A 25,982-nucleotide genomic window follows, 5' to 3' on the forward strand; every position below is an offset into this window, starting at 1 on the left:
AAGTAAAAATAATAAAATAGAAAAGTATATTGTGTTCTTTTTATTCAAGAATAGGGTTATCAACTCTTTTAATGGGTAGCAGATATCAAGAAACTCTTAGCATAACACTTGTTCATTATCATGAGGCAATTTGTTTGGATAATTTAATGATGTTTTTGTCTTTTATAATTAAAAATTTACTAAAGAATGATGCCCCCCCCCTTGCCATCAATTTCCTCCTCTGTTGTTGTTTCTTATGGTACTTACCATGGACAAGCCCGCTGTTACAAAGACAGCGATTTAAGCCGGTGGAGGAGCGTCTCTTGTTTTTATAGTAGCGCCAACTAGGGCCAAGCGTACGACTTTTCTACTCACGCATCACTCATTCGCTTGCACAACCCCTTCTTACAGGAGGGCATATTCACACATCTCACAGATAGAACGACGGAAGAACAACCATTCCCAAACCGGGTCTCGAACTCAGGACGCCCAGATCACGGGGAAGACGCGCTACCCCTATGCCAGGACGCCGGCATTTCCTCCTCTTTGAGCTATATGACCCGTCTCATATGAATTCGTTTGAGTCTTCCATCCTCTTTACAACATATCTCTCTATCAAACCAATTCTTAAAAGGAATACCCCCCCCCCCTCAATATATATATATATATATATATATATATATATATATATATATATATATATATATATATATATATATATATATATATATATATATATATATATATATTTATGTTTTGTATGTCGCTTTTAAGATGAATAATTACAATTAAAATAAAAGAAATTAATTTTTAAATAAATATCAAGCACATTTTATTATATCTCTGCATATAAACACGCACACACATTTCACTTGGATCATTCAAAGGGAGATGCAAGTCCATTTGGCACAACTGGGACATCTGGGAGAGGAGAGTCCAACACCGGCTGCAAGTTCTGAGTCAGTACATTCGGCATGAGGGCTGGGGATTCAGGCGGGTAGTTAAAAAGCCACAGTCTGTCTCCAATGACCATGGGTCTGGCTGCATACAGTCCCATAGATTGGTAATAATGTTGAGCAAGGGCCTCCAGGTCGGTGCTGTACTTGCGTTTCCACTTTGTCCGCCGGTTCTGGAACCATATTTTGATCTAAGAATAAACAAATAAATGCTTTTTATTACAAAAAAAGTATATGTTTTTCTTTACAATCTTGTTCACTATATTTAGATTTAAATTTATTATCATACTAACTGCTTATGGCAACTAACTGACTCACTCGCCTGAATTATTGGTATGCAAAATTTCAATTGAATCGTTTACAAGTGACATAGTTATTTTTTAAAAAATCAAGTAAGTATTTTTAAATTTCAAATTTTAATAGTCATGTATTTTATACTATTTTAGAAGCCGTATATTTTTCATTCTACAAAACATTTTACTAATTTTCTGTCTATATCTTTATACAAACAATCATATAACAGGGTAGACGGCAATATTTTAAAAGGACGTATTTAAAATATTATATTTTAATATCCATATTTAAAATATTTACTTTATTTTGAAGTAAAATTTTTATGTAAGAACAACAAAATTCCAAAAATATTATATATACTGGAACCGACTCAATATGGAAAAATAAGTTCAATCTTCATTGTATGATAGAATAAAAACCCAGCATGAAATATTAATAACAAAAATGAAAAAGATTTGGGTTTGAATCACAACAATGAAAATATTGTTGTAAAATATACTAAGAAAATCTTGCGACTACTAAATTAATTATTGAACAGATAACTTTTTGAATTTTGAAATGGTGTAAAATTTGGTTTCGTGCAGAAATATTTTTGAAAGTTATCACGAAGAAACTTTAAAGCTCAGTTTATTTTTTTATTAATTAGAGTTTTATTTAAAATAAAAAACCACTTTAAGGAGCACACTACCATCTTCCAAAATTTGTTTCAGTCAGATTTGCTCGCTTTAAGTCAAACCATTTGCTTGTAGAGCGCCAATAACAAGCGGAAGCATTCTCCATCGTCAACAATAGACAAAGCGTACTTTATATATTTTTTTCTCTGCAAAAATTTCCCCTAAAACTAGAGAGTTTGTAGTATAAAATGTTAAATAAAATATTAACGAATATTATATCAGAATTTTATACTACAGTTCAAGTTCAAATTTTGAAGGTAATCCAATTTAAAATTGTTTAAAATTTATAAAAATCAAATTGGATTTTATTAGTAAATTTGTTGAATGGAATTTTGAGCCATGAATTTTGGAATGAGAGCATTTAGAAAATACCTTTTATTTATTTTTATAGAGAAAATGACCCTAAACTCAAAATTGCGTAAAAGATTCAAAAGTATAACTGAATTACAAAAGAATCAATTATGTTATTAATGTAACTGTTATTAAATTCAATAATTTAAAAAAAATAACGTTTTCTTATTGATAATAAAATTATGCATTTTTCATCATTTTATGCATTTTCATACAATTATGCCTAGCATATTACATTTTTCACCAATTATAGTTATTAGAAATTACTTCAAGAAGACAATATTTTATTTATTGTTTTCAATTTAATTTATTTCAAAACCAAAATAAAAACTTTATTATAAAGGATGTAATAAACGAAAAAATAAATAAATGTAAAAATAAAACAGAGAGCTGAAGTTTAGGCCTGCTTTGAATTCAGAAATTATTAAATAACAAAATTAGTAAAACATAAAACTTAGAAGTAAAATAATATCATAATGCAAACAAATTTTTATAAATCTTATCAGAAATGTTAAGAATTAAATACAAAACTAGAAACAAAAGAACAAAGTTTAATATATTATTACGCCTGAAATTGAATAATAACGCAAAATCTTCCTTAAAAAAATCTATGAAGTGTAGGTTTTGAATTTATAGAAAAATTTTGAACTCTATAATCATGGTATCTACGCTCCACATTTTAACTCAAATCATCGCTTATATTGCTAAGGTTCATTATGATCTGTTACTTACTTGTGTTTCTGAAAGTTTCAAAGTTTTTGCCAACTGAAGTCTCTTTGAAACCGATAAGTACTTATTTTTCTCGAATTCTGCTTCCAAAGCTTTTATTTGTGAAGACGTGAAAGCTGTTCGAGGCCTTTTACGCCTATCTTCAGATGTACCTTCGCCTGGAAGAAAGAAGAAAAAATGAAATTTTTTATTCTAATAATATGTCTAACAAATAGTCGTAGTTGCCTAAGCTTAATTTTTGAGAATATCAGATTTAAGTACATTTCTTAAAACAAACAATGCTTTCTAAATTTCTGCTTGTGTGCTTTCATATATAGAAATTGAAAGAAAAGAGCTGTCCGTAAATGCTTTTAAAATTGGGGGAATTTTATGGCCACTTCCGTTTCTACACTTGGTTATAACAAATATATTAAATCTCCAATAGCAACACTGGAAAAGTTACTGGGATTTTAACAATTAATTAATTACAAACAATTAAATCTTATATTGTAATATCGTCTACCTTCCCTGACAGAAAAGCAGATACAATCATAACACTTCAGGTACGGATCACATAGGCAACTTTCACAACCATTTTCTACCGGGAGCACCAGCTCATCCTTATCAGATTTATAGATGTTCCGTATTTGTCAAACATGTGCTTGTTGAATATACAGATTTTAAATCTACTTTCGCAGCAATTCCAAATCATTGATTCTTTATTCCAAATGGCAGTCTCATGGGGACCTTGAGATTCATAACAAATTTCATGCAATAAAATCTTTTTTACAACCATGATCATCATTAGCAAATAGGAATGCAGAGTGTTTTAAATCCTAAGATTTATCAGATTGATTTATATATACTTGTTGCTGGGGGATTAATTGTTATTGCGTTCGCAGTAGGGCTGTCAAATATCTGTCCGACATGTGTTATCAAAATGTATAAATTTTAATACCCAAAGCTTGAAATTTTCAAAAGCCTACAATTCACTTATCTTCTTTACTTGATAAAACACCTCATGTTTACATTTTGCATTTTAAAAGTCTATTAAGTTTTATCCATTCATTTCAAATGGAAATATAAACCGATAGATGATCCACTTTTTGGCAGATTTGTCCCAAACTAGTCTCAGTAACCATCACATTCATTTGCATGAACAGAGGCAGAGTTTTTATTCTCATTTTTATATTTTTCCACTCGGGGCACCATTTTTATCAAGCTGATAAAATTGGTGCTTCTGATTGATAGGTAAGAATAAATTAATCCTTTATAAACGAATCTGTAGCTACTATGGATTATGGTTAGTAAGTTAATCACTGGGGGTTACTTTAAATGCACTGTATACGTGCCATCCTTGTTGAATGATCTTCAAAACAATATTATTAAAGCTTTCACAAACTTAGGCAATGACATATTTCACAGTGTCTTAGGAGAATGGCATTTCCTTAGGGATGTGTGCTGTGCAATAGAAAAAAGGCGTATCAAATTATTATTGTAATTTTAAAACAGTAAAGTTATTTTGTAACTAGCCGTCTTTGGCTACCAGCTGGCTCACAAAGAATATTATCTTTGCTAATTACAATTTAATTTCTTACGCATAACTTAATGGTTATGATTCTCTCAAATTAAATATTTTTATGTAACGAATTGTGACAGATATCAAGATCATTTTAATAGTTTTATTTATATATTCTGTTTTTTGCATATATAGATCTTCCTAACAGAGTCAAGTCCCATGACATCATAGAACTATCGAAATGATTACTTTCAAAATAATCTATCTAACTTTCATAGTAATGTAACTTCCCTTTTTTTTCTCTTAAGTAAACTGTAGAATCCTTCTTCATCAGCTTTCAACAACGGAAGAAAATCACTCAAATAAATATTTGAAAAAGCAACGAAAACGTTTTAAGTTTGAATTAAATAATGAAATATATTGTTACAAATTATGCAAAAGAATATTTTAAAAAAATTCCAAATTCTTCAAAAATTTGCTAAATTTTGTTAATTAAAAATTGTTAAATTTTGTATAGTTAAAAAACAGATTTAAAAAAAATTTAAATAGTGTAAAAAGTAGTTTTGGCACAATAATATTTTCAAGGATTATCACGAAAAAAATGCAAAATATAATTAATTTTTAATTACTTAATTACTTAAGTTTTAATTAAAATTTAAAAATCCCCTCGAAGTGTGCATATCTATCTGCAAGGTCCGTGGTTTCCTAGTCTCTAGTCAGTTCACTGAAATTAACAATTAGCTAAAATTTTAAATTAATTATTTTATATGAGTTGGTTTTATTGGCCTCCTTAGCAAAATATTTTAAAGCTTCAGATTTCGATTGTTACACATCTCATACTACTTCAGAAGCCACACTCGTTTGCTTTATTGTACTATGAATTCCCCTAATTTTCTCTCATCTGCCTTAAAATTGGAACTTTAATAGCATTACGTCTTATCGTTTAATAGCATTACGTCGTCTCGTTTAGCATACGTCTTATGCGTATACTGTATGCTGAATATTTACTTCTTCATAATTTATATAATACCCCGAAGGCGTATTTGATAAAAAGTTCACTGATTTATCGTAAAATTCACTTTTAATTTCAAATGATGTAAATAAGAATATTTTATTTCGTTTCTGTCAGTAAATTTACTTATATAAAATTATGAAGTCTAAATTTTATACAGTCCTTCCATCCTATAAATCATATTCTGTAAAATATTCTTGACACTCCAACTTTTAAATAAATAAATAAAAGCGTTTCAATCTTCTGAGAACAAATATGACTGAGTTACGGAAGTTTGAATATTATTATTAGGACAATCAACTTTAAAGAAATTCCGTCTTTAATAAGCCCATTTTACGCGAGTTTTTATAAAATATATAGATTTTCATAATTGCAATTAGGTTTTGTCGTAAAATGAACTCTTTTTTATTAATATATAAAAAATATTTCATTAAATATGATTCATGGGCCCGGGGGATTTGTATAAAAATTTAAAATTCTTAGATTCCTTAAAGCATTTATTTACCTAAACTGCATAAAATATAATTATTTACTTCATTTAGACCATTTTTCTTATTAGATGTATATAACTGTTATTAAAAGTTTAGAAATTAACTGTTGGGGCCCAATTAGTGGATATGCTGCATTTATTTAACCGAACTTACATTAAATAACACAGAGTTATTGAATTAATAAAGTAGATATTTTAAGAATCACAGAAATCTTTCTGGTACATTTATTTTTCTAGAAATTATCGTGTTTCATATTTACTTTATTTCATATAGACGCTTTCTAATAATTATAATTTTCTAAATTTAATTTGCAATGAATGGTAATTTAATTTTTTAATTTGATCTTTCGTCAGGGTGATGGCAACACATTGCTGAAAGCTAATCTTTTACTGCACTGCCGAAAATACTGAAGCATCAGACGTTGCCTGTGGTCGAAGTTGGGCCTCAACTCTCTTTCAAGCTGTAATTTCAAACAACTCACGAGCAAAGCATTCGCAGATAAACTATCTTTCCATATTTTCCTTCAACACTTGAAATTTTTTGACATTTATTAATTAGAGATATTGTTGAACACTGGGATGACAGCCTTTGTAGCTAAAAATCCCTAAATCCCCCTCATTCAAACAAACAATCAAACAAACAAACATGTAAGCATAATGGGCTCGAGCTGGTTGAAATTTATTTTGAGTAAAAAATATTTTTAGAAAATACTTAAATAATTTTTAAAAATTGAAAAAAGTGCACGACAAAATAATGGGTTTCATTGAAAAGATGATTTTTCGAATTTTAAGATGATATGAGTTATTTTTTGTTACAATATTCTGTAAAGTTATTTCCGGCAAAAGCCAAAATTTCGCATAATTTTTATTTAATTAATTAAAATTATAATCTCCCAAACTGCACCTTCTCTTCCTACAAAATATATATGCTCTAAGTTTGATAACTGCAGGTCAAACGGTTTTTTTTTTATTGAACATTTATGAATCTCCCGACGGTTTAGACTACAGAATGACAACACACAATAGATATATATTTAATTGAAATTTATATATAACCGGCGAATTAGTTGGGCATTAGAGATAGAAGAGTAGTAATAGAAGTAATAGTTAATGTTATTAATAGAAGATGCCGCTTTAAATATATAATCTAATATATTTTCTTTATCTTAAAAATGATGGGTTAGAAACGGTTCTGCTTAAGATAGAATCAGCAATTTTTTTCCAATCATTAGAAAAAGGTGACATTGTTTTCGACAACGTATAATTGTGATTTATTCTCTCACAAATGGGATAATAAAGCGTCAGGTCTCGATTTACGGAAAAAGTTTTTGATTTAATCAAGGATTTCAAAAGATAGTTTATTTTCGAAGAGCCAAAGGTCTTTCATTTAGTTTATTTTTTTTTAATTAATAATAAGTCAATCCTTGTGCACCACAAAGTACAGCACAAGGTTTACAGAAGTAAGTAGAAACAACTACATACATAGATAAAAATATGTACATATAAAAATAAGGATAAAAACAACAGGAAAAAATAAACAACAAAACTAATTAAAAATTGAAGCAGCAAAGGCAATAAATGGCAATAAATTTACAGAATCAGAAAAACGCCATTTTGTGCGCCAAGCGCAGGTGGAGCTTTCCTTTTCCTTCTGTTTTGAACAATTTTAAACTTACACACACACACACACACACACACACACACACACACACACACACACACACACACACACACACACACAAACACACACACACACACGATTACATAATTACAATGAAGAATTTGACAGAAAAATTTAATTGCATTTTATAATTTGATTATCTACTTCGCAGATTTGTTAATGGAAATTGATGGATTTGTTTTTGATTTTTTATTGGATTTCTGTCATAGAAGTGTTGCTTTAATTAAATTTAAATGGGTTTATTATGATGGAAAAATATTACTTAAAAGTAAAATAATAAAATTCTCATAACATATTTATAAACAATAGAAATAAGGGACAGAAATGGGAATATTTAATGGACAAGTTACCCCTTACTTCAAAGTGCATAATAATTTCAAAAAATTGCTACATAAAATTAAATGCATATTGTGTCTAAATTAAATTGTTACAGCATGTATACTATATTGCATCATCTTTGAAATGAATGCTATAATATTCAGTCAGTGAATGAATAAAACATGTATCATACATTTACAATCAATATTTTAAAAATTAAAACCGATTTAGCGAAGTAATGATAATTCATCCCAGTGATAATTTGAGCGTTAAAAATATCAACTATTTCATCATTTTATATTCAGATTTATTATAACTCTATTAATTAGAATTTAACTATTAGAAACATTAATCACTAATAAAATTTGTGTTTAAATTTTGAAATATCCAAATTCAAATCTTTAAATTCTGAAATCAACATAACTCTGAATATATTGAAACAGTCAATTTCTTTATATCTTTGAAAGTTCATACCTAAAAGAATGATGTAAAATAATAATAAAAAAAAGGATTACATTTATGAAAAAAATACAATTTGTTAGTTGTTTAAAGTAAATTTATTGGTTTTTAATAATTATTTACGAGTTCACATTATAGATAATTTGCATAAATTCTTAAATAAATAAAAGAAATGAAATATTCTGCGAATTTTGAATCGTAAATAAAATATTTTTTTACCTATATATATATAAAAACTAGGGAAGAGTAATGCAAATATAAATGCTTCATCAGATTCGTATAGATAATTATAAAATTACACTTATATAACATTCTATAATTAAGAAAAATAAAAGCATATTTTAAAAATAATTTCATAGACACTTAAAATTAATGTGCGTAGTCCTTCAAGAATAAACTACCACATAAAATTCTTAAAAACACAATTAAATTATAGCGTTAAAAAACTATATTAAATTTTAACTATAAATCGGGTAAATATAATAAAAATAAGATTTCTTTTTTCCCATCATAATATTTAAATAATACGATTATGCGAATTTCATATAATATGATTGATTTCCAATTAGTTCTATATATAATTTAACATGTTTTGAGGTATATCTTAAACTGTTGATGATGATGGCGTGTCCGTGTTACCATGGAATGGGTGTGCAGTAGCTTCTGAGGGTAAAGAACCCTGAGCACCCGAGGGCATAAGTCTGACTTCTAGCTCATATGAGTATAAAACTCACACATTCGACTGCACAACACCTTTTTACAAGGGGGCAAATTCACACACCTCACAGATAGAACACAGATGAAGAACAACCATTCCCGAACCAGGATTCGAACCAAGGAAGCCCATATTACGGGAAGATGTGTTACCCCTATGCAATGACGTCGGCTATTTTAAACTGTTATTAAATGCTATTTCTAGACAAATGAATTTTCAATTTTTTTGAAAAAAGGAGAAAAAGTTATAAAGTGATTGGAAAAGTGGTACAAAATAAAAAGTGTATCAGCAGTTTTTCTTTTTTTGTGGATTTTGGAATATGTTAATAAATATGGCGGCAACGCAGTTAAAGAGGAAATCTAATTCTGTGTTTTGGAAAAATTATAGTTACAAATTAAGCATCCATTACATTCTTGTGATCAAATTTTTTTTCTAAATATAGAAATCGAAACTGTTATATTTTAGCGGAATAGGAAATTTCAAATAAGCTAGTAATTTAATGGTCATTTAGTAAAAAGAGAAAGTATAAATGGTAGTAATTAGTTAGTATTGTAATCGGAAACCAATTTTAAAAAGTCTATAAAATGTTTTGAAATATAATGGCTTCTACAAACAATTACAAAACAATTCGATTTGTTTGTTTTTCCATTCTTAATTACTAAGTTGTAAAAGTCTTTCCGAGCTTAATTTTTGCGTAATAAAAAGTAGTTAACTAGAATAATTTCAATTCTTCATAACAAATTTTATATACATAGATTCATTCAGACATTCAAATTCACAATCGTTAACATTAACAGTTAATAGGATTTTGTCAAGTCGTTCCGATTGCATAACTATAACCATTTATTTTTGTAATTAGATTATTTATATTTGAATTAAAATTTTTCTTTGTCATAATTATGTTTATATATATCATACAATCTCAAACTTCAAGATTAAAAAATAAATTGTTCAAGATTCTCTACATATTAGACTATTAGACTTGTAGACACCAAATTTTGGAATGCAAGGTCATAAGTACTCACTAAGAAAGATTTTTTTTAATAAAAATTTTCATTAAATTTTTAGTTAAAATTTTAATAAAGTTTTGACGTTTTTTTTCTAAAAAATGTCAAAAATTATTGTTGCGCAAAAAATATTTTTACGTTATTTAAAATTAAAAAAAAAAGTGCTTCATTGATAGTATTTTTATCTATGTACAATTTTTTCTCCAATTTTAATAAATGTTAAGTATTTTTTAACTACTGCAATAGTTAGATTTATAATCACTCGCGTTGCGTTGATATTAAATACATTTATTTATGTGTACTTTCTATATAATTAACAGTAACTGTTAAAAATAAAATAAAAAAAGACGAAGCAGACCCAAAACGGCGTTTCGGATTAGAAGATCTACTCTTTCTTTAAAAATTGATTATTTCCTTGAGATCAATCAAGGACGAAATATAAAATGTAAAATAATAATAATTAAGCGAAATCATAGTAAATGATAAAAGGCTACCCTACTACCTAATTCTACCGATTTCTACTTGAATACGTTGATAATTCGAACTATTTATAATCCTTTGAATTTCTTGCAAAATGATAAAATTTTGTTACTACCATGTTTTGTTTAAAAAATCTCTCTCTCTTTTTTTTCATGATTATATTTTTATTAAAATTCAGTTTTCCAGGTTAATTAGTTCGAATTTTTGGATGAATTCAATTTTTATTATGGTTTCGTCAGTCCCGAATTAGCCAAGATCTTCTGTACATTAAATAATATTATTTAATAAGCTATTGCAGTTTAAAAGTGAGATAGGATGTCCGTAAATTCGGGAATTTCATAGAAGCATCTCCATCACCATCATTATTCATGACGAATGTCGAATAATATTTAACTTAAATATTGTTCAAAAATATGTTCTATCATACAAATGCAATTAAAATACCATATTAGTATTAAAAACCTACAAACAACTAAATATTAAAAAGTGATTAAAAGTATCACATTTCAGCTGATTTCCTATTAAATATCGATTTTAAATAATTAATAGAATTCTATTGCAGTTTCTTTCATGTTAGTATCATAAAGCCTAAATGTGGAATATTTAAATAATGAAACTACGAAATTTTTATTCATGTGCAAGATACCAAAAAGCATAAAAAGTTGTGTTTTACTATCTAGAGTTGTTCTAGATGATTAACAAATTTCACATTTGCGAAAGAATTAAAACTATTTTTTGGCGCGTTATAATGCTTTGATGCACCGAATTTATTAACTGCTCAAAGTTTTTGTTTTTATAATTCAAACAATGTTTTACAAATATGAAAAATATTATTAGTATATTAATGGTTTAAATTATTTCATTACGTTTTTAGGATCAATAATCTCGATAATTTTTTTTTCTTAACGATAGGTGAGAAATGAGTTTCTAAACATATTTTTTTTGCTTGTTAGCATGCAAAATTAAAAATGGATTTAGTTTTGTAAGTTTTAAATGTAAAGATTAAAAGAAAATTGTATTCTTTATGTATTATATAACTATATTCTTTATCAAGAAGATAATTTTGCAACAGTTTTCAATGTATTTGTTTCAAATGATTTATGAAGCCGGCGTCCTGGCATAGGGGTAGCGCATTTTCCCCGTGATTTAGGCCTCTCGGTACGGGCATGCTTGTTCTTCATCTGTGTTCTATTTGTGAGAAGCGCGAATATGCCCCTCTGTAAAAAGGGGTTGTGCAAGCGAATGTGCCGCATGAAGTAGCTAAATCGTACTCTTTGGTTGGCGCTACAGAAAAAACAAGAGACGATTACTCGGCTTAAATCACTGACAAATAACTAACTGTCAGCGGGCTTGTAAAGTGCTGTAAGTCACAACACATGATTTATGAAAGAAAACCGTCTTTCAATGAAGCTTTAATTAATGCAAATTGTCATTAAATTAAAAATAATAATTTAATTATCAAAAAAATTGAATTTTATATAGCAGTCCGCCTATCACTTTAACAGAAAATTATGATAATTTTATGTTTGTATTTTATTAACTCGGATTTGATTGCATTAGAGACACTGCAAACTTCGATTATGTTACACATCAAATAAAAGTAGATTGTTTATCTTTAGTTTAATTAAAATAAAGAAACAAATATCGGCAGGAGTTTTGCATCTCATCGTTCATAATAACGGATTTTATTAATAACAGATCCCAATTTTTGATATAAATCATAAAACTCTGATTAAAAATTTACTCAATCATTGTACTAGAAACAATTTATTCTTATTAAAATGTCTTCAATTATAAATATGTTTTGCATCTTTCCCTCATATTTTATCTATAAACAAACTTCTAGAGTCTTCATTTGGTTTTCTGGAATTAAAGAGATATAAAATAAAACGAAATTTAGAGAAAATTAGACTAACTAATGCAAAAATGAAATAATTTTTTTATTTGGGATAAATGAGTTATAATTTTTAGCTGATTAATTCAAGATTCTTTTTTGATGCAAATTAAACGAGTTTCTGGTACTGAAATTTTACTTCTGTATTTTTGTATTACATTTGAACACTAAAAAATTATTTGGAACGGTTTTCTTTTATCAATAAATACTATGTAATTGAATTATGAATCACCTCCAAAATAATATTTTGCGATATAACTATTTTCTCAACGAATAATTATAAAAAAAAATGTACTTCTATATATTTATAAAATTAATTATTCTTTTAGAAAGCTTTATTGTTTAGCGGATTCCAGAGGGTTTAGTTTTGAATTTTAATTTATACAAATTTTATCAAGTTTTCAGTAATGAATCTGTAAAAATGTAATTGTTTCTGATTGCTTAGTTATAGTAATGTATAGAAACTTTTAGCATGATTCAAAATAAAAGTATTTTTAAAAGTTACTTCAAAAGCTTTTAAAGTTAAACTTCATTCAATACTTTCACTAAATACATTAGCAAATGACAAATATAAAAATTCTTTCTAACATATAGCAATAACTTTTTAAAATATATTTGTGAATATGATATTTTTTCTGTTTTATATCATACAGTAGTCGAATCATTTAGTATTTCATTTTTCTTGAATTAAAATTTGATCAAGTTCATGAATTTAATAGTACATCTCACACTGTTTTGCGAAATCCATAAATTTTTCCAAAGCAAAAAAAGAATATCCCATTACTTTTCTTGAATTTGTTTTTCATTCCCTAACTTGGAGTTTTCTTTTTACTATAAACAATAAAATCCATTGATTAAATGCTAACTCATAATAAATAGAAAAAAGGCTTTTTTAAATAATTAACTGACATGTTTGGTATTACTCCTATTTTGAATTGTTAGTAACTACTTTTGGCGATTCTTTCTCCAGAATGAGTGGTTGTGTTTGATTTCAATTACATCGCTTTCCCCAAATTTGATATTAAGGAGTACCCCAACGTGGTATTTTTCAGTGTCAGATTTGTAATAGACTTTAAATCCCTGACCAGTGATGCTTTCTGTTTATGGCCATTCCTAAAGATGTTGAGTCCAATGACGTCACAATGGCACTAAAACCGCAACTATTTGTGTAATCCATCTCCCATCCATTGCATTTAGCTCCAATGTAACTTCACTCTCTGTTTCATTCTGTAAACCGCGTCGATGATAGCATTTTAGGTGGTCCGTTTAAATCTTCTTTCTTAGATTTCAACGATGGAAGAAAATTACATGATTGAATATTTGAAGAAAAAAATTTAAAAGGTTTGAATTTCGTAGTGACGATGAAAGGCAGAAACAGCTTCAAAAATTGTCAAAATTACGAAAAAATTTGAGTGACAATAAATTGGTAGCATTTAAGACTATTCTTTCAATTAATGTGAAAATTAGTTTTGTGGTATCCTAATTTTATATTGAGAAAACGCCAAATAGTTTCAAGGCTATATTTTCATTTTTCAAAATATATCTTTGCCACTATGCAACTAGGTCAGACAATTTGTCACACACACACACACACACACACTTCTAATATTTGCAGAGAATAGCATGTCTAAGATAATAGCCTTATAATTATCTTAAGATAATAGATAACTCAAGTAGGTTTTCCAAGGTTTTACAATTTTCTGTTAATACATCGTAACGCTCATGAGTATAAATTCAGTAACCGGAATAATAAAGTCATTAAAAATCATTGTTGTATCTAAAAAACACTTGAAATATTTTTAAATTTATTAAAATAAGAGAAAAATTAACAATAGTATTATTAGTAGTAGAGGCTAGAGATATTTTTGTGAGTCATACTGGGATAGAAATCGTAACTGAGATTTAATGAGAGTACAAAAATCCCTTCATATATGAATTGCATCGACGTTTGAGAGCTAATTAGCGATATATATTTGTCAAAGAAATTATGTTGCTACTTTTTAAAATTAAATTGAAATTTGTTTAAATTATTTATTGACGGTGGTACTAAATTTCGTTCATTTTTCGAATCCTTAAAAATATTTGTATTTTTAGATAACAAATAAGGAAAAAGATAAAATTTGCATTTTATTACTCTTGTGTGAAATATTACAGCAAATATAATTAGATAATTATATTAAATATAGTTATTTATGAGGTTTTGATGAGTAATATCTAATGACGATTATTACATATAAAAATTTTGATCTGATTGATTTGGAATAAATTAAGATTTCTAATTTAAATCCAGGGACGAATGATACCATTATGGCAAATAGTCCTTTAAAATATATTACTTGTTTTGGGATTCTTCAAAGTTTGAATCCACTGAATTTTTTATTAAAGTTCGCAAAAGTGCTTTTTTGATATAATTCAAAATATATTACAATTAAATAACAACAAAAAAGGATTATTTTTATTTGTTCGTTTCGTCGTAAAAAATTGTATAAGCAAATATAAAAATCAGTAATTATTGTCTCCATTGTTGAAGTTTTTCTATGCCAAAAGATTTCATAAAAAAATTAGTGAAATATATATTATCGTTATATGTTGCTGTATTCAAAAGATTACTTAGAAATTATAAAAATATTTAACCTATTTTTAATAGGCTTAACCTGTTAATAAGTTTTCTTAGTGAATTAAAATGAATAAAATATTAGTATTTTTCTTTAGTGAATAAAAAGAAGAATATTATCTATAAACAATAAAGTAACTGTAAAAATTTGCTAGAAAATTAATATTTGTCGACTCTTTTCTCTAGCAATATTTAATAAATTTCAGATATTGATTTTCAAATTACAGAGCAAATGCAAATAATAATGATCCATTTAATGATCAATTTCGTATAGAAGGAAATTCATAATGTGCTGAATTTCCAAAGGGAAATGAGTGCAATTATTTCTTTTTCATAATGAAAATGTTATATGAGGTAATTACTCTAGATCAATATTTTCTATATGAAAATCTTTTTTATGTAAAACTTTTAATCAAATTATGGATATTTTGTAATATGACTGAAAATACTTTTTAAAAAATAATTTACTAAACTGAGTAAATTTAAATGATAAATATAAAATGTGATATTAATGATATTTATTTTATATAATTAAAGGTGAACATTTGGATTTTTCAGAAAATTGAAGATTAATTATATTAATTTTAATTTATTATTCATGCACTTAAAATTACATAAAATGTAAAGGATTAAACTATTCTATCTCTGTGTAAACATTAAATTAATTTGTAATTACTTGAGAAAGTATTATAAGCTTTAATTTTAACAAATAATGTAGAGAAATGAATTATACAATGTTGAATTTTAATCTTCAGTGTTATTCGAAGATTGATGTTAATAAATACAAAATTTCGTAATTTTGCAAAAGGGATAATTTTTTTTTTGAACCACGGTAAATGTTTCGATTTTTTGGCACTAAATTATGTAATTTCATATCGAAATTTTATAATATGTTAATGTAGATTGTTTATTGATGGTAAATAATTAAAATTTTGAAACATATTTACCATTTTGAGAATTCAATGAATTGGTGAAGAATTTCAGTTGTCTGCTTTCATTCTTTTATTTTCTGGGGTATTTTTTATTTGTTTTTGTTTATATTAATAACTCAAAGTCTTTTAATATATAATTTTTTTTTGTTTAATCATAACATGTTAGAATATTTAACAGGAAAAATGTTTTTCTTTGAAAATGAACGATATCGTAATAAAAATTCATTTAATTCCATCTTTGTATTATTATAGGGAGACCTTACATTTAAGTTGCAAATTTTGAAGCTGTAATCAATTTACGATTTTAATATTCTAATTATAAAAAATGCCGAGTCTTAGAAAAATTGCTGAAATGAGCAAAAATTCCCACATTATTCACAGTTGTTCTGATTCACATAAAGATATTGTTTATCAATTATAGACAATATCACAGACTTGATTAAAAAATTGAGAAACTCTATTTGCTTTTTTTTTTGGCAAAAGTAATAAATTATGAAAGAATGAATTGAATAAATTTAAATGAATACCGTTTGAAATTTTCTTTTCAATCAAATAATTTTCAAATAGAGTGGTCAAATAGAGATAATGTTTCTGAGAACGAGCTGACATTCAAAATTTGCTAACTCTGCTTTAAAAAGTTTTATTTGCGATATAATTCTTTCTAATTATTTTTTTATTAACGATTTAATTTAATTATTCGATATGAAATGATCATGATAAGAAGTCAAGATATTGTTTTTATATTGATTTATATGAAACAAGGAACTTCTTATATTATTTTCCACAATTATTTACTAAAAATAAGAAACATTTAGAAATTGAGAAGTGATAGCATTCAAAATTGGCAAAACTTCTACCTAGGAAACATTCAATACAAAGTTTTAATTGTACAAAATTTTTTTATTAAAAATGCTTGTTTAACCAGAAAATTTGTCTACTATTTATCATAAAGTTTTTATTTATTATATTAACTCAAATTAATAAGCACCGAAGAAATTCGGCCCCCCCCAGCCCTTAACAAAATGGTCAGTTAATCTTTTTACTATATTTTTATAATGCAACAAACACAAACAGCATGCATTAACTTTTCTAACTTTTGGAGTAAAAAAAAATTATAAAAAATCATATTTGGAATGTAATTACCAAAGGAAATTAGATTTTAAATTATGCAACTTAACTTATTTCAACGCATTTAGAACTCCATGCATTTAATATTCCAAGTAGAATTTAGTGACTCGTACAATTGGCGATATTTGTTTTAATTTATCATTGTTCAATACTTTTATATGTTTTTCATTTTTGGTAAGAAATCCAAAATGTTATATGTGGAATTTCACTCTTAACAATGTAAAAATTTATGCTACACAAACTACATCATGAAAAAAATTCTTAATGGCAGAAAACTGTTCTTATATCGACCCCTTTTACAAAACTTTAAAATTATTTTAACTAACCATTTCTGCATTAACCCAAGCATGCATTTTATGTAAAGGAATTTCAAAATTTCTTTTTAAATTACCAGAAATTTCTGATAATAAAGTTCAAATTTCTCTTCCATCAATTATTTTATAAATTCAAATTTTTTAACAGAAATTTTAAAAAGAAAGCATTTTATTTACAAACATTATAAGAAAGATTTCAATTTAAAAAGTACAAAAAAGTTCTAATAACTTGAGTTAAAAACTTCATTATCTTTCAGAGATTCTTTGTAAATATATTTTTTGGTTACTTTACAAATTAATTTAATATTACTAAAAATTATTATAAGTATATAAATGGAAAACAAAGAAACAGTAAGCAATTTTTGGTGATAATGTTTGCAGAATCATTCGTGAAATGTAATTTGTCAATTCATGAAACAAATATGATAATGCTTTGCTGTAATCAATAAAAATTCAAACCAAAGCTTAGTCAAAATTTTCTGACAATCTTTTAAATAAGACGTAATTACAAAAATATGCTACTATTCTACGTGTAACTTATCGAATAAATGTTTATTTTATGTGTTTTTAATAAAATTAAGAGTGCAGAAACGGAAAAGAAAAAATCATTTTAAATGATATAGAAAGATGTTAAAATATATTAGCACTATTAAAAATCTAATTATTTGCAATTTTTTGCAAGAAATATATATCTTTTTAAAATTATCAAATTAAGTAAATTGATTTCTTATCAGACCGAAACCCATTCACAGAGTATGTGAAATTTCAATAATATGACTTAGAAAAAGCAGCTTCATAGAAAAATAATCAGGAAAAATTTATATGTAGTATCATATCTAATTTATTTTTATTAGAAATAAGAAAAAAAAAGAATTTGAGAAGAAATAAATAATATCTAGGCATTATATAGAACAAGGCGTTTCCATGGTAGAATTGTTATTGCAACTCTATCAAACATGATTTCTTCTCTAATACTGTTTTTTCTCTTTTTTTTTCGTGCATCACATTACAAATCTAATTTTTTTGTTGAATAAATTCATACATGAACATTTTATGTTTTTGCCTTTCTAAATAAAATATAAATTGCAAAAAAGATATTTCGAAACCTAAATCCCCCCTACTCCCGATACCTTCTTGCAGTTTTTTTCTTTTTAGATAATTAAATAAAAATAAATATTTATTTGATTTTAAGGTTATTTTGTTTTCCATTTGAAGATAAATATCATTTACAAGAGGCTTATGATAAAGTTTTATATTTATTCCGAAAAGTAAAAGATATTCTTACTAGTATTAGATTAGTTTTATAAATGTTAAAATAATTTGCAAATTTCGGGAATGTTTTTTTAGGTGTTATAAAAGCATTAGTATTTGCTTTTAGCATTAAAAAGAGCTGGAGAAATGTGAGAAAAATTAAAAACAGTTTAACAATTTTTATTTCCTTCCGGAATATCAATGAAAGGGATTTTAAACTCTTGAAAAATCAGCTAAAAAGCAAGTAGAATTATTTTTAGTAATAGGAAAAGTATTCTATTTATCTTTATTAATTGCTGATAATATTTTTGTTAACAGTTATGATGTTCGATAAAAAATGAATTCAAATTTCCGATATTTTCTGAAATCCCCAAACGAACATACTCTAATAACAATTAATCACTGAAATTGTTATGATTTTACCAAAATAAATTATTTCCTCTGAGATATATAAAATTGATATCCATGATATCGTCATATTTACAAATAACTAAAATATATATAAAAAGAATAATGTAGAAATTGTTTAATTATATGTTGTGAAATAAAGATTTTCAATTAATTAAAAAGTATACTTCATAAATAATCTCAATAACACTTCTATTAAACTACATTATTTTTAATAATATTGTTACTTTTTAAGTGAATGTTGCATAGAACTTCATTAGTGTTAATAACAATAAAATATTATGATTTCGATTAGTTAGAACAATCTTTTACTTTTTAATTATAAACTTAAATAATAGTTATAATGGAGAATTAATATATTACAATTAAGTAAATATTGTTTTAATTTTTGATAACATATTATAATTATTAACACTAATGTTAAAAACAATAATATATTAAAGAAAATTCAGTTAAAATATTTATCTAATAGTAATATATCAATTCTTTATTATTACGTTATTTTATACTTAAAAAGTAAAATATTGTTTTAACTAATCTACAATATATTTAAGAGCCACTGATTTTATATCAACAAAAAAAGAACAATAACTATATTGATAAAATATGCCTTACCATCGATTCCATTTTCCGAACTTTCCTGGGAAGTGCTTGCATTGACTGAGTCCTTAGAGTTATCACTTTCAGAGCCATCTGAGGCACTTTTACCCAAAAGATTCTCGATGCAAAAATTTGTTCTCCAGTTCTTAGCTTCAGAGCTGTCATTCATTTTAACTTCCCTTTTTTTTTAAAAAAATATATATAGTACTGTCTTTAGTCTTTTATACAGTTTTTAAAAAGATCCACACTTCGTTTTGCTGTATTTAAAATAATAGCAAAATCTGAAACTGATTCATCGTCATAGGACAGTTGATACTTTTTGTTCTATAAAAACAATTACTTGAATACACACGTCTCTTGTATTTTTTGATTGTTCAAACTACTATCTAAAAATCATATATAATAAAGAATATCCAGAATCATTCTAAATTTTAGAAATTATAAAAAGCACATTGAAAATATTTGCTACATTTCAAGTCATAACAACGAAAACATGATCAAAGCACATTCCATCAAATAATCTTGAGATATATCTTTGCAGCAAAACAACAATATCTTGAGATCATCACCATGAGGCAAGAGATCTACTCGCTCGACGTTTAAGATAAGGCCTACGGGTTGGACGTTCTCTCTGGCAAGAAGACACTTCCCCCGTCAGTATCCGCACCTATCAGCATCGGCTTAGGAAGGAGGATATACACTCGTTTGTCGCCAGAAAGTTGACAATCCATCCTGGACTTGATAAATATGGCCCGGCGTGCTCTTTAATGATTTAAACGGGCAATTAACGAGTCGACTATTTGGGGTGTCATGCGCTCGTCAGCGGGTTTACATTCGCAGATGATGAGGGTAGGGGACAACAAGAGGTTTCTTCAGTTTTTCTTTTTCGGAGCGGGTTTCTTTTGGGACTTCCTTGTGAGCGCTCGTGATTAGCGATGAAGAAGTCGCAGAAATCCATTGCAGAAGCATCTTTTGCAGGTCTACTTTCGGTTTCAAAGTATTTGACTTCGAAACAAAGAATGGGAGGGAATATGATATTGTCGTCCATATTTAGCCACGTTTTGTAAAAATGCTGTAAGAAAGTGATGTTGTTTGTTATATGATGTTTAATTGCTTGGAGTCATAAATTTAGCTTGATCTAATTAATATAATTTATAAAGAATAAATAAAATTAAACCATATTGCTACTTTTTATTTCATTTTTTGAAAAATATCATCTATTTAAAGCAACTCTCTTTAGGGTGACAAAATATATGTTATTTCATTTCCATTAAAGAAATGTGTCCCTTAATCTCAAACGCCATGTATGAAAATAAATAAGAAGATTAAGCTTTAATGAAAAACTAACTGAAATGGGAAATCGAATAAGACGATAATTGTTAAATATGATACAATTATTTTTCAGAAATAGTGCAGAAATAGTACATATGCATCTAATCGTATACATGACTAATGTTACTCTAGAAGATGTTTATTTATGGTTGGTGCGCCTATTTACAATGATCAGAAATGGTCTTTGCAGGATGGGATGTGAAAGAAATTATATTTCGTATTCATCGCATACTTAGTCGGTTATAAATATGTTGATCGTTCTGGCCATGGCTGACTCTTAATAAATTGAAAGTACATAGAATATTGAAGTTGCAGCATGGAAATCGGCCTTTTCATGTTGAAATAATCATTTATCTATCAATTTGTTTGAACATTCAACTGTTTGATACGAATTCGACCGCTATTTTGATGTATAATTCTGTATTCAGAATTGTCGGACTAGCTGTTATTATTAACAATTATTTCGATATATAAGATCTTAAGATTGCTGTTTTTTCCGTGAACGATAAGAGTGATTATTCTTTAATATTTTCGTAACGATGTTTGTCTAATTAATGATTAAATTAATGGAAACCATGAACTAATAGTATTACTCTGTTTGAACTAGTATTTTAAAAAAGTGGGCTTCAAAATATATAATCAAGAAAAAGATTAGAATGTGCTTAAAGTAGTTTAGTTGCAATTATATTAAGGACATTCACAATATAAAATTTTATAGGAAAAAAAAAAGGTGAAAAATCGTAAGGATAATAATAATAAGTAAATAACCACTATAAGACATGAATATAAAACAAATAATATTAAATACTCAATAATTTAAAATGGAAGATAGATTTATACCAATATTGTGAAAATCAATTACATCAAAAAATTAATCTTTTCCAAATCTAAGTGAAGGCAAGTTATGTGAAAAGGATTGCAAGCTAAAGTTATTTATTTTCCTTGCTTTCACATATCTGATATTTCTAGGTCTATAATGAAAGGAATTGGAATAGTGTTTTTTTTTCAGAGTTACAAAATGATTTTTTATCATTCACTATTAAATTCAGATCCATTTAAATATTTTAAAATAGGTTATCTGAATAAATAGTTTGTGCAGATTAGGATAGAATTATAGATTTTAGAAATTGCATACAATTATGTGATTTCTGTGAAGAGGAGGAAAGTTTCTACGAAATATTCTGGAACTTTTTGTATTCTATAGAATGTCAAATAAAATGAAATAAAATGTAAATAATTCTCGAGGTCTTATTATTTCTATGAAGAAAATCAATAAAGAATGCAAATAAAAATATAAAATTAATGTGCCTCTAATAAAAAGAAAATTATTATTGTTTTTAGGTCTATCAATTCGCAGATTCACCAGCATTCACAGATCTAATTTTTCACGAAATTTTTTTATGCATTTAAAAATGTGAGAGCAGGGGGCTAATTTCAGGGGATTTTCGGGTCACGAGGAATCCTTATTAGACTGTCGTCTGCATTCCTTCACAGAAAAATCCCTTTTTTTGAATCCCTGCCTGAGGGTGACTCTTGGAAAAAGTCTTCAGGCCGGATTCTATTTTTATTTGGTTTAATTTTTTTGGTTTATTTGATTTTCCTATTAACTTGATTTTAATACTTTTGTCACAATTCATCTGTGTTTTAGAAGTAGCTGCATTTGCGCTCTCTAAATACTATGAAGTTTTTAAATATTACTTTTTTGGTTTTAGTTTGAATAGGAAATAATTTTTAGTTGCGATTCCGAAACTATTTTGTTTCGTTTTTAAACTATTTCTTACTTTATATATATAAGTAACCAATCTAAAGTAAGAAATAGTTTGAAAACGAAACAAAATAGTTTCGGAATCGATTATATATATATATATATATATATATATATATATATATATATATATATATATATATATATATATATATATATATATATATATATATTAATAGTTTTCAATATTTTTATAAAAGTAAAAGTGAAATAAATGTATTTTTAATGCCCATTTTTAATAAACATTAATTGCATTTAGTTTTTTATTCCCCTTAAAGAAAATTAGTTTTGTGTTTAGCTATATAACCATGATATTTTTTTAATCTAAAACATCCACTAACATAAAAGGTTTTCGGAAATACAACTTATCCTAGACTTATTGATATTTACCTTTCTCGATTCGAAGCATTTTAGAATGTCAAATAAAAAAATTGGTTAGTTTCAAAGTGATTAATTGCTTATGTATAATTATCCTACTAACCATACATCATATCATAGGAAATTCTGCCTCACCTTGAAACTTGTTAATCATCTGGGACCAACTTTCCTCATTTTAAAATGAAAATATCCATGAACCCTGAGTTTCATGCCTGTTTGATTGTTTAATCAAAGCTATTAGCTAGTTATGAATAAAATTATATATAAAAGATTGGTAATCCTTAAACATTACTGGCCATGTTGAAAAACAATTTCGCTCTGTATCCTATTGTATCCGCTGTATCCTACTTCAATATTCTGATCCGGAACAAACGTATTCAAATGTAGACAAGAAATATGTGTTTTGTGGGATCACTGCATCATTTAATACTATCAATTTTGAAGTAGAGAAACGACCGATATTTTTTTTTTCATCCAGCGTTAACGATTGACCTTCGTGGAATTTCTTGCTCTACTTCTAAGGAAACATTCAGGAGACATCTTTCTCATGTTATAGGATTCATATTATTTTGCCTGTAGTAGAGCTGCCTAGATTGGTTTAAACAAGCAACTAAGGAGCCGGGTCTGATTTGAAATCTGTTGAATAGCTACAAACCACTATCGCTTGTGATTGAATGACGATAGCAAAATTAATAAAACAGAGATGATTTGAGTTTTAAACTGAAATTATGAACACATATAAAAATTTATCTAAAATGAGGCAACGCAATGCTGCAGTGCAAATGAAAATTTCCATAACTTTTCTTTGTAAAATTTTGTAAAATAGTGAGATTTTTGTGAACAAGATCAAGAGATAAACTTTGACTATTCCAAAATGGACCAATGTGGTGAAGAAAGCTCACCCACGAATGCTGGAGTGAATGAAGCATTTGATATTTTGAAACTTGGGGCTCAATAAATTAAATAACAATACAATTAGGAACAGTATTTAAACGAATCATTAAGGAGCAATTGTTGATAAGCTGTGATTAATAAGTTTTGAAAAAAATAATAATAATAGCTTGGAGATGAGTGATATTTTTTTTTTTTTTCATCATATGATAAAAATATAGTTGGTTTTAACCAATTCAGTTGTTAATATGAATAATTTAATGTGATCAAAATGCTTAAGCTCCGAATAATAATAGAAACCACTAGATTCATTTTAAAAAGTGGTTTGTTTACTGTTCTGTCAAGTTGACTGAATTATCATAGACTCATTAGTTTTAAAACAAGTTTAAGTACCAAATTGGCAAAAAAAAAAAAAAAAAAAAAAATCAGAAATTGATTTTTGGTTGAAAAAATATTTTTTGTTCCCATATATACATTTGAGGTCATGAGAAAATTTTCATTAACCAATGTAGAAGAAGAATATTTGCATAGAAAGTATGGAGTCACGATATGTTGTGCATAATATTATGTGTAAATAATTCAGTTTATTTTCAGAAATAATTAATTATGTAATTTTTAAGAAACGTGAGTAGGAATCTTGTTTTCATATCTTTTTTTGTAATTAATTTATTTTAATTACGGAATTTATTTTTTAAAAATATCTCCCCTTAAAAGTACCCTTTTTAAAATTGGGCAACAGTATCTATACACTTGAACGCAATACAAATAGTTGCATAGTAAATTTTGCTAATAATCGTAATAAAGTGAATACGATTTAATTTTTATTAGATAAAAAATTACTCATCGACCTCACCAAAATGAAGATTTAAATTGTCGTAATGCACATAGAACTCATTTAACTGGTTAAGCAAGAAAAATGAAATTTGGAAAAGTTTCTATTCTTATCGTTATGCTTGTACTTTTAATTTTTTCAATTTATATATTTAAAAGGATTACTCTTTAACATTATTTGTATCCGTGTAACTTTTTTATAATTTATATTTAAACAATTATAAATCTTAAACATTACTTCCTGAAATATGATTATTGTGGACAAAACGTGTTTAAACTCATGTTTTTAAAACGCGTTTTTGCGAAATCACTTTACGGCTAAATATTGTAAGTAACTAAGTAACTGCAAATCTTTTTAACCTCCTTCGGACTCAATGTATAAACTTTATTCGTATTTTAGGTTGTTATTTTTATATTTGAAAGGCATAAAAATCTATTTTATTTCTATTGTAAGATGTTCATATTCATTATCGTGATCATTATAGTAACATAAATTATCCGCCAAAGCATGACGCCGCATGAAAAACTGGTGCACACTTGGCGGCGAATTTGATTATTTCCTGTTTAACTTAACGATAAAAAAGTATATTTGTCATCTTAACAACTCAAGTTAACGAGAAGTTAAGAGAAATTTTGGTTTTCTATGCTGACTCAAGCTAAAAGACGAAATCCCAAGCTTCAGTTTTGACATGACCCCAGACTGTGAGCCTCAAGATCTTAGAATTCTTGTTTTATTTAGAGTTAATGATGGTGATTGTTTTATTTGTGCTTCAGAATTGCATATTTAGGAAACATTTGTAAAAATCTGTTTCTGTTTCTCTTTTGCGGATAAATTTCTATCTTAATAGCTATTTTATATGCCCATGTCAGATAAATTGCATTTCTGTATAATATTTTGTTCAATTATTTAGTTTCAAAATTTAGCGCGTATTCCTTTCTTCTATACTCAAAAGTAAACTTCAAAAATTATCTTATAGAATTTGAATTTTATTGTTCATTTG

At 26.7% G+C, this 25,982-nt stretch overlaps 1 protein-coding gene across 1 annotated transcript; it reads right to left on the minus strand.

Moving 5' to 3' along the window:
• Positions 1 to 827: 827 nt before the first annotated feature.
• LOC129966549 (homeobox protein MSX-2-like) lies at positions 828 to 20,607 on the minus strand. Its single transcript, XM_056080993.1, has 3 exons — positions 19,800 to 20,607; positions 2,987 to 3,141; positions 828 to 1,126 (listed from the first exon to the last, which is right to left on the minus strand). Exons 1-3 carry the CDS (start codon positions 19,951 to 19,953, stop codon positions 857 to 859), a joined length of 579 nt encoding a protein of 192 aa, XP_055936968.1. The 5' UTR covers positions 19,954 to 20,607; the 3' UTR covers positions 828 to 856.
• Positions 20,608 to 25,982: the final 5,375 nt, after the last annotated feature.

Source organism: Argiope bruennichi, chromosome 4 (genome assembly GCF_947563725.1).
Source record: "Argiope bruennichi chromosome 4, qqArgBrue1.1, whole genome shotgun sequence".
NCBI lineage: Eukaryota > Metazoa > Arthropoda > Arachnida > Araneae > Araneidae > Argiope > Argiope bruennichi.

Excerpts from the sequence above, each read along its gene's own strand:
- LOC129966549 (XM_056080993.1), bottom strand. The coding sequence starts at position 19,953 with ATGAATGACAGCTCTGAAGCTAAGAACTGGAGAACAAATTTTTGCATC. Across the intron at positions 3,142-19,799 it reads TTCGGAAAATGGAATCGATG|GCGAAGGTACATCTGAAGAT; the intron begins GTAAGGCATATT and ends TCTTTCTTCCAG. Across the intron at positions 1,127-2,986 it reads TGAAACTTTCAGAAACACAA|ATCAAAATATGGTTCCAGAA; the intron begins GTAAGTAACAGA and ends GTTTATTCTTAG.